We start from the raw sequence: 10,788 nt of genomic DNA, 5'->3' as shown, positions 1-10,788 counted from the left end.
TGATTTGTTATTCATGTCATATATAGAAGTAAGCTTATATAAGGGAGCATTTCCAAAAATGGAAAGAGGTGGGCGGGGTGCCACTGTGTTTGATTTATGACACGAGCAATTCAAGTTGTAGACATTAACACACAGTACCTTCATTAATGCATGTGATTATTGAAACTAGTGTATCCATATTTAAGAAAGTTTTTTACTTATTAACCTTGGCCATTTTAAACATACATTTTGTACTCTTTTTACCATATAAGAGCTGAAAATAGTTTTTAGTAGTGCTCTTTATATTAAATTGTAAGCATAATTTGTGTTATACTTTGCATCTATTGTCTTTCAATCACTATACTTTACACACAAGTATTATGAGATGAAAATATTGTTAACAGCAAGGATATCTAAGTGAATATTTAATTACTTAATTTATATAAGATTTAATTTTAAAAGATTGAGTATTTACAAGTCATTTGCTATAGCATATTGATTTATGTGTTATTTTGCATTAATGTGATTTATATGGTATTTTAAGTTTTTTATTTTGATCTATTGTTAGTTTACATTTGTTCAGAAGTTCATAATAGCAAGAGGAACACTACAGTATATGTGTTGTGTTAAGGTAGATTAATGTGTCTTATTTTTGTATCTCTTTTATAACTTTGTTAGGCTCTGACTGAATTTTGTGGAGTGCAGTTTGTATATTCTGATGAAATTGGAGAGGAGAACAGAGATAGAGAGATTTCTCCAGAAAATGCTAAAGAGTAAATATTCTACTTCAGATTTCTCCATAACACTAGTAGTTAGATTCAGAGTCTTTCAATAAGAGCAGTGTAGTTTTTCTTGTTTTGGAAAAATGCATTATTTAATTCAGAATTGATTTAAGCGTAATTTTAAAACCTTAATGATGAAAGGTTTTTTTTTTTTCACATGTTAGCCTGTAGTGTTTAGGGTTTTGTAGATTACTTCTAAATGTAAAATTTTTTGCGTGTGTTTACACATTTTTGGGAAAATGTGATTTGTGTTCATTTTTCAAACATTTCTGTAAATATTCATGTTGATGTGCAGTTAAAAATTAATGTTTTTAACCGGCAATTCTCCTCGGGTATTTTTTGAATTTTTTAAAAATCTAATATCAAACAATAAAACTATTATGAATATTAAAATATCCCATTGAATTCTTTGCAAATCAACAGTAATTTTATAAAGAAAATTGTTTAAATTTAATTTCAATTTTTATTTAACTTATGATTTATTAAGTATAAAAAAGCAATAAAAGTAATTGTTTATTCTTTTTATAAATGTTTTACATGGCTGAAGCCTTTTATTTTAGAGCTAGGAAGCAATGATATACATATTGTAATCAGTTATGCTATTACATGGAAAAGTAACAAGTATTACTTAAAATATAAAACGACCTAAGTATTGCTAATAGAGTCAACAGTAATCAACACATAAAGACATTTTCTGAACAGTGTGTCCTTGGCATTTTTCATGAAAAGTTATTACTCTTAAAAAGAAGTTTAAAAAGTAATAATGGATTTTAGGTAGTTTCATCTTCAGTTAAAAAAGGAAAAGTTGCTTTATAATCAGGCATAATTTCTGGAAGTAAATAATTTCATTATTTATGTACTTATTCCTTTTCCCATAAACATAAGTACTGTTTAGATATAGTTTATTTCTCCTTAACATGTAAATTATAGGATTTAATGTTTAGACATCATTTATTACACTTACCATGCCCACATACAATATAATGTTTAGATCTAGTTCATTAACCCTTAACTTGTACCACGTAGAATATCATGCTTAGGAATAGCAACTTACTCTTTATCATCTACACTTAGATGATAATGTTTAAACCTAGTTCATTACTCCTTCACATATAACATGCAGAATATGATCTTTAGTCATCATAGAGTCGGTATACTCTGTATGTAGGGATGGCCAAGATACTTAATAGACATAATGACCAATCTCATAACCATTTTGTAATCATGTATTTTACAGTGTAAAATAAAATTTGATATTGCTTTCATGTAGGGATGATGCATGTATAGCTGTATTATCCCTATATTCTTGTTTGCATTCTTTTTGTCACTGCCATCCATACATCATTTTACACTTACAAAATGTTTTTTCTTACTTGCTGTTATTTACTCCGTATTTAACATAGAAAGTAATGTTTCATCATAGTTCATTATTCTTTAACGTGTGCAGATAGTAGGTAATGTTTGATCGTAACTTATTACTCCTTACTATGTACACACAGTAGATAATGCATCATTCTAGTTTCTCTCTCTTTAACATATACACTTAGACAAACATATTTAGTTGAGTTTCATTTCTCTGTACCACATACACATAGAAGATAATATTTTAACATTGTTTATTCTTCCTTAACGTATAACACATTGACAATAATGTATAGACTCCTTAACATGTACACATAACGGTTAATGTTTCATCATAGTTCTATACTTCTTAACATATACACACATGCTCAGTTCTAATTATTTACTCCTTAATATATACACATGGAAGATAATGTTCAGTTCTAATTATTCAATCATTCATGTAACATGTTTGGTAGCTCCTCTCTGGAAATTTCAATCTCCTCCTGTCTCAGGCTTGACTTCCCCTTCCCAACATTCCATCCATTCTGATCCATCCTCACACATCACTCTTTATTAGGGATATGACATCCCTTTACCTTTGTATGTGGGATTTGTCCTGTTCACCTCCTGATCGTGTAGCTGTCCCTTTGTCCCACTCCTGTCATCTTTCTACCACTTCTTTGTGTAAGTGTATAAGTGTACTTATCACCATTGATCTCACTGTCATCAGTTTCCCTTTGACTTCATTGCATTGTAACATATTCCTCCTCTTTCATGGGACTGTTCTTTCATTAACTGTATGCCTCTTCTACCTTGGATTTTTGGGCAGCATTTCCACCACCTTCTGCCTTTCCTTATGCCACAGGATAATTTATTCTCTGGCTTTTTTCTATCCCTCTCCATTCGTTCCTTATCCATTGACCCCCCCATTGTTCACATATATATGTACCCTTTTTTCCTCCCACGTTCTTATTAGTGCACTTCTTCATCCTGGCCAGGCTTTCCTGCCCTTGTATTCCATGGCAGGGGACAGTAGTCATTCCCTTTCTCCCATATCCTTCTATTTCACTTCTCATTGTTCTTTCTGATCTGGACAGACACTCATGTTTTGTCCATGCTGTGCAGTGTTTTTCACTCTCTATCTTCTTTGTGATTCTCCTCACTGTTCTTTTGTACCCTGGGCCTCTGTCCTTCCTGTATTATGGGTTAGATCTGCCAGCTCATACATTTTGAATATAGCCCTCTGGAGGCGAATGATGTGGTCTCTTGAGTCTTCTCTCTTCAGTTTTCTCTTCCCAATTTCCCTCAACCTTCTCTTTTTCTCCTGGTTAGCATGTGGACTACCCCACACCTCATCATGGCCCATTATCTGCATCTCCTGCTTGTCTTGTTTCCAGTAGGATTTAGACACCTAAGCTATATAAAGTTTGGAGGCACCTTGTTAAAAAGTTACACCAGAAGGTCTCACAAAAGTGCATACCAAAACAGGACTTTGGGTCACCTCAAAAAAAATTAAAAACATATATATATATATATATATATCTATGTTGCTATTAAATAATTAAAGGGGTATTTAAAGTGAAAAATACAAATTATTTTCAAATGAATGCATTTACTGATTACATATTTATCAATCTGAAATTTTGTGAGGCCCTAAGCTGTAGCTTGTTTAGCTTATGCCTAAATCTGGCACTGTTACTCCAAATTCCACATCAAGCCATGATAATGGAAAGTGCTTATACCATCTGCTCTGGCTTCTACATGTGCCCATTGTGAGATGGGGTGTTCTGTAAAACCACTTGAGATTTTCTCATGGTATTTCTAAATCTAACTATATTACATTTCTTGTCTGATCCAGACTGTATTCGTTGCATGAACTATCATGGAAAAAGCCAGCCCCAGAGTTGTGTATTTGCCTGCTCCTCTGGCCTGCCCTTGCCGACTTTTAATAATAGGGTTTTGCGGTCACCTGTTGCACTGTCTCCAGTGAAAGACAGAGAGCCCAATGAGAATCTGGGCACATTTTCCAGGTCTCCACTGTGCAAATTTACTTCCCATCATCAAGTGTAACATGGGAGACCCTTGTCACTTACCAGCTTCCAGCCATTGAGGTGATGGACCATTGGGAATTCTCACTGATTGGGACCTAACTGCCGAGGCGAGAACAAGGTGAGAAGTGGGGCTTGGATGTTTTTGGTGTGTAGTGTGGTTCACCCCACATACATGTAATTAGATACATCACAATCCTCAAGTAGACTGAGGATACATATAACTGTATCACTCATTTATATAAGCTTTCTCTCAATTCTTGCTCCCACAGCTGGCATGAGCCCACTGAGTTTGACTGTTGAGTAGATGAACCATTCTCTACACAACTATGATTTATCACTCATACACCCTACTCCCACAGCAGGCAAGGGGCTCACAGTGACCAGTGGTTGAGTACAGGTTATATAAGTCTCCATAATCACATATTCCAATACACTGCCCTCCTCCTGCAGCTGGCATGGGGCTTGTGATGACTGATGGTTGAGGAGGTGATCACGGATACTTATAACAAGTCCCCTGCTCCCATAGCCGGTATTGACCCATTGAGTCTGATAATAGAGGAGGTGAGCACACAAGGTATGCTCTGAATGAGCCCCAACTTCACTACATGTATTGACCATCTGATGGCTTATGTACAAGTAATCGGGTGACATTGTACCTATTCCACTCATCCTTGCTACACAAGTATGGATTTTCAGCCTTTTCTCTTTATATACATGGGTGAAGAGTATACCCTGGATGAGATGCGATCTCCCATGGGTGTGCCCCTTTGGAGTCCCTGCCATCGGTTGTTACACCCCCATGGGCTTTCTTTGGATACTTTCTGAATGCTCATCTAGGTAATCTTTGCACTGGTCTCCACACCATTTCAGTGTGAGATTCTAGCTATCTTTGTACGAAGCTGAGTATTTGTTTCAGAAGTTAACATTTTTCTTACCTGAAAATTTATTTCCTATTGATACTTCTGTACACATTTCTCCCATCCTCTCCACTTGTCTTTATTGCTTTGTCAAACAATGAAGATTCTTGCATGCAAATGTAGAGGGAGGATTTGTGCATGGAATTACGTTGCACTCCCATTGGTGGAGGGCTTTGCTGCATGACACATCATCATGAAGTATCACAAACTTACATTGTTACACATGAATTTAGGTGGGAGTTTTGCTGGGATCTGATAGCCCATGATTTGTGGCCCATTACTTCAAGACAAATCATGCTGTGCATTTTGGGGTCATGGGTATATTTAGTAAAAAATCAAATTCCACGATTTCAGTAAAGTAGCCCAAATGTTAGCAGTGAGTACTGTTGACTAGCTGACTTCCCTCTGTAGTATCAGTTCAGAATTAGGGATTACTAGCATAGGCAGCTGTTGTGTAGCTTTGTGAGAATATCCAAACCAAGATGCATGTACATTGAACATTTAAAATACATGTGTTTAAAACTATTATAAACATATTTTGTATAATTAACTTTCATGCTACAGACTTGGCTAGTTTGACCAAGTTTGTGACTAAATTGACCTTCAGAGTTTCCATACAGCTTTCAGTAATCATTATAAGTCTTTTGTAGATAAAAGATCAGAATTTTTAATGAAGTATTTTTGCAAAGCATTTCTCCTTGAATATATGAATTCAAAGAAGTGTTGACTGATCTTTATGCAATATGATTTTCAATTTGACTGACCTCGTAACCACCATAAAAAATGCAGAATAAATCTAAAGTTACCCTTTTTTCTTTCTATAATGACTGCAAATTGTAACAGGAAACTACAGTTTTTTATCTTAAATACATCTGTTTCTGCTTGAATTTTATTGCCCTTTAAACTGTGTCTAACTAATAATCCCGACACAAAAGTTGAAATAACTTGGTGAATGTGAAGCTCACATTACTGTTTGAATTGTATAATGCACGAGCTATTAGTGAGCTGCTCACGAGCATACATCAACATTATCTTATCTAATCTAACATTGTCTAACCTAATAAGATTCTAATTTTTACATTGTAGTTACTTTTATAATAATAAATAAAGAATACATATGAAAAACAAGAAATGTAATACTTACTGGAGACTTCTTTTTTGTTTTTGCTATTGAATGTTAATGAAACTTAAGTCTACTTTTTTATACTATTGGTACTGTTACAATAAATAATTTTTATTTAATTAAATAATACACCTAAGAACATAGAATAATAACACAAAGCAGATAATGTCTTATAACTATCCAAATGTTTCTGGCTTTCTAACTATGTAATAAGAGCTGTTAAAAATTCGGCTAGGCTCATAATTGTGTTTCCCATGGGAAGCAAAATAGACAATTCTTTGTATAGAAAGCAACATAATATCTCATTTGATAGATTAAAACTTTGACTTTCTGTTGGTAATAAGTAATATAGTATTAAATGTCAGAAAGAACTATTAGCAATTTGTGAAAGAGAGGATGTGGCAGATAGGTGTGGCAAGTGGGTCTGATTTTCTAGTTTATGGCTTTGTAAACAAATAAGATTGAAGGCTATAACAATTATGCTTTACCTGAGTAATAACAATATTATATTAAGTAATTTATGTTAAATTCTGGAGATGTGGTAAAGATCTAGAGAGCAGATGTCACAATTTTAATACTAGCAAAGATTGAATATTTTAAAAAATATTTCATTATAAAATTAAGAACTTAAAACTTGTATAATATTAAAATATGATATTTTAACTACGATTTGTTATCAAGTTTATTCATATACCATGATAATGAACTAGTTTAATTAAATTTAGAATGTAACTATAAAAAGTTGTGACATGCACTTTGATCTGCCCATGGCAAGAGGGTCAAAACTATTGTACTATTTGCTTTTCTTGAATATTTTGTTTTGCAGTTGACACTGTTGTACTTTTCGAAATTTGTCTATTAAACATATGGTACACCCAAAATTTATATAGTCATAGCCATCTGATGTTTAAAAATGTTTAATATAAATTATAGGTATGATGAAAGTAATTGTATTTTTTAGATCTGCTTTTAAAATGTGATTTTTGGTTTAAACTACAAAAATATATTCTATATTAAGTATAACAGAGATATTTCATATTTTTGTTCAAGTGCAGTTTGTTTCAAACTAACATTGATATTTTCTAATTGCTTTGTTGTGAATTATGGCACTCATACTTTTATTGAGTTTTGATTATTGTATATATTGTTTTTTTTGTTATAGCTGTATAATTCCTGAACTTTTACCTATTGATCTTCGTATTAAGCTGGCAGTGTGTTTAATACATGTCAAAGCTTTGAGTTTAATAAAGGTAAAGTATCCTTTCCATTAATTTACACTTGTAACTAGTTACTTTTACAGTAATTTGTGTGAAATGTATGTACAGATTTACTATAGATAACATTTGATTTCTTCTACATCACTTGTAGCTGAAAATATGTTATTTTTTTATTTTCAGGAGAAAAACGTTTAGACTGTTGAAACATTTTACAGAAATTATGTTCAGAGTTGTTTATCTAATGATTTAATAACAAACTGTTATTATCCAGTATGTTATCCACAGTAGGTGACAACAAAATATTTTGGTAACTCAAAACCTAATTTATTGATTGATGTATTGTATTCAAACAATGCACATAAATAATTCACATATTAAATATAAATTGATTTTGACCAAGAATAATAGCAAAAATATTGATACCTAATTTGAAAAGTCAGATCTTAGGTTACCAATAAATAAGTCAGCTCCTGTGGTGGTTTTTACAATTTATAGCTGAAAGTATTCCATATATCAAAATAAATATTTGTATGATTATCAGTGTAGATCTATGAAATGGAACTTTCTGATCAAACATTTTAAAAATTAAATCCTAACATATAGGAAATATTTTTAATGTTTTTTTCTTCATAATAGTGTCTCAAGATAAAAATAGCCTAATGTGTCTGACATGCTTAACTGTGCTGATTAAAGAAGACTTGAATCCTTAATTGCACAGTTGCTTTTATTTTGGTATGTTTATGTGATAAATATAGTCAAAATTCTAATGACAGTACTTTATGGAATGGGTGGTACATTGATAAAAGTGACAATATACAAAATTAATAATGAAAGAAAAAGTTTGATGGAGGAAAGTCTGACTATTTAAAAAATATTGAATTTTGATATACATAAGAAAATGGAAGACAGAGGTGAGTTAATAATGTATTTAATGCTTTAATTTAATGTTTATAACTGTTTTTGTTACTTTAAATGAATAGACATTAGTTGAACCACTCCTGGAAGAAAGCCCTGAAGCAATGGGTGATCTGTATCTAGATGTTGCAGAGGCTTACATGGATGTTGAAGAGTTTACTGAAGCTTTGACTTTTCTCTCGGTTCTTGTAAATTCACAGAATTACAATTTGGTGAATATAATTTTCTGTTTTGTTTTGCCATTCTAAGATATAAAGATTTTTATTGTTTCTTATGTTAAGTAGAGTTACCTACATTTTTAGTTGCAAGTCTTTAAATTTTTTGTATAAAGTCATAAATTTGAAACTTAGTGAGTTAACTCTACCAAGATGGATCTGACAGGTCTTGCTATGGTCAGGTGTCAAAGGGCATGTCATCACATTTGTAGACTTACATTTAAAATTTTATTGAACTACTATTGTATGAATGTATGTCAATAAGTTTGGTATCAATTTGAAGATTAAAATCAAAATTTTAGTGTTATACATTAGTTAATTTCTTAATTTAAAAGTAAATATTAAAACAAAATCCTAAATATTGATTTTTGTGTGTCACGTGGTATGTTGAATGCAGTATTGTTTCAGATTAGATGTTTATGATGTCCAAGTACAACGTCTATAGTTTCTTGTGAATTAGAAACTCAAATTACCAATATTGACAAGCTTCAATATAAAATAAGAACCTCTTATCTTTTCTATTTGCTGAGATATTGCTTCATGTACTTATTCAAACATAGTGGCTATTTTTTTTTTATATTTTTGCTGAGATATTGCTACAGTTAATAAATCAAACACAGTGACCCCACACACCTCTTTCCAATCTTCGAAATACTTGCTTATGTACCCCAACTTCTGTTTATGATGTATGAATAACTAATCAAAAGCTCAGAATGTCCCCCACATGATTCTCTGAGTCACTGCGAGGTATTTAAGTGGGAAACTTTCTTTTCATGGTAGATTCCAAGCTGTAAGGTAAGACATTATTGAGCTCGAAAAATCATATTTTTTTAGACTATTTATATAGTAATTTATGATTTTTTGTTATTTCAAAATGCATATATAAAACCTAAAAAGAATAATTTTGTTTTACATTCTCCATATGTGAAATCTGATAATGCTTAGCAAATTACAGCAAGCAGCAAACAAGTACAAAGTTTGTGACTAGAAGAGATAATTGTTTTCTATACTGCTTTATTTACTGTTCTATGTTTTATGAAAAATAACTGAAATTTAAGAACTTATTTGTAAATAGTAATAATGTATATACATATATAATGTATTATAACTGAAATGTGATTATGTTTTACAATTATGTAGTCCACTAAAACACAGCCAGGGTCACTTTGTAATGGCCAGTTTTATGTTATTGTATACACTAACATGAGTGCATATGTGCTGCATCATTCAACTTCTGTAATGTTAGTATGATACTGCTGAAATAAAGTAATAAATTTTTATACATATAAAATGATATGAGATTTGCAGTAATTCTGGAAAAAGTGTAGTTTATATCTATTTCCTATTTTTCTATGGTGATTATGAGGTCGATGGAATTGACGAAACCCTTACAAAGATACAATAGTGAAAATAATAAATAAAATAAAGTTTTTCTAAAATAAACATTTGGTAATTATCTGGAGTATATTAGGAGGTTATAGAGATTTTGCTTGTGAAATTTTACAATTTTCTGTTGCATAAAAATATTTTTAATCTTAAAATCAAAATTACTTCATGTTGGATAGTGAACATTTGAAAATAAAAAATGCTCAAGTAAATAATTAATTAAAAAATCTGATACTTTGTGTACAAATGCCTTGCAATGTTTACTGATAATTTGTAAAACTTCATGAAGACACATATACATTTTAAAAAGTTACAGTACAACTGCTTTTTGGTTACTTTGGGAATATGGGCTGGGTATTAGAAGGGTTAATTGTTGTTTTTTTTATATAGAAGTACTAAATTACAGTTTGGAAAAGCATAAAATAAGCTTTGTTTGAGGATTAAAAATAAAGTGTATAACGAATATATTATTATTTTCAAAATGATGGTCAAAAATTTAATAATGTTTCAAATTAAATTTTTTTTTCTGTAACATTGGTAACTGTAACTGATATAAAGCTCTGTTTAAAATGTATGGGCCAGTGGTTAGGGTTTCAGATTGTGGAGCCTAAGTTCTGTGTTTTTTATCCTGTTACCAACAAAAAGGAATTGAGCTCTGCATTTTGGGGTCATGGATACTTTATAAGAGTGATGATCATATCCTATTATTTGACTACAGTAGCTCACACGTTGTTGGTGGATATTGTTGACTAGCTGCCTTTCCTGTAGTGTATCAATTCAAAATAAGGGACAGCTAGTGCAGATAGCCCTTGAGCAGGAGCATCGAGACCCAGCACGGGCCCATGGGCAAACATTCTCG

General features: G+C 31.7%; 1 protein-coding gene across 2 annotated transcripts in view; it reads left to right on the top strand.

Annotated features, from left to right (window-relative positions):
* Positions 1 to 10,788, top strand: part of LOC106463206 (general transcription factor 3C polypeptide 3-like) — a 153,698-nt gene that overhangs the window by 84,124 nt on the left and 58,786 nt on the right. For both annotated transcript variants that reach the window (XM_013923203.2, XM_022390654.1), the window contains exons 12-14: positions 658 to 752; positions 7,359 to 7,446; positions 8,394 to 8,540. In XM_013923203.2, the coding sequence (XP_013778657.1) occupies positions 658 to 752; positions 7,359 to 7,446; positions 8,394 to 8,540 (330 nt within the window). The remainder of the gene's footprint in view (positions 1 to 657; positions 753 to 7,358; positions 7,447 to 8,393; positions 8,541 to 10,788) is intronic.

The sequence above is a fragment of the Limulus polyphemus genome, unplaced genomic scaffold, assembly GCF_000517525.1.
Source record: "Limulus polyphemus unplaced genomic scaffold, Limulus_polyphemus-2.1.2 Scaffold1348, whole genome shotgun sequence".
In the NCBI taxonomy this organism is placed as follows: Eukaryota; Metazoa; Arthropoda; class Merostomata; order Xiphosura; family Limulidae; genus Limulus; species Limulus polyphemus.
Note: the sequence above shows the minus strand (reverse complement) of the source record. Positions and strands in the feature narration are given on the sequence as shown.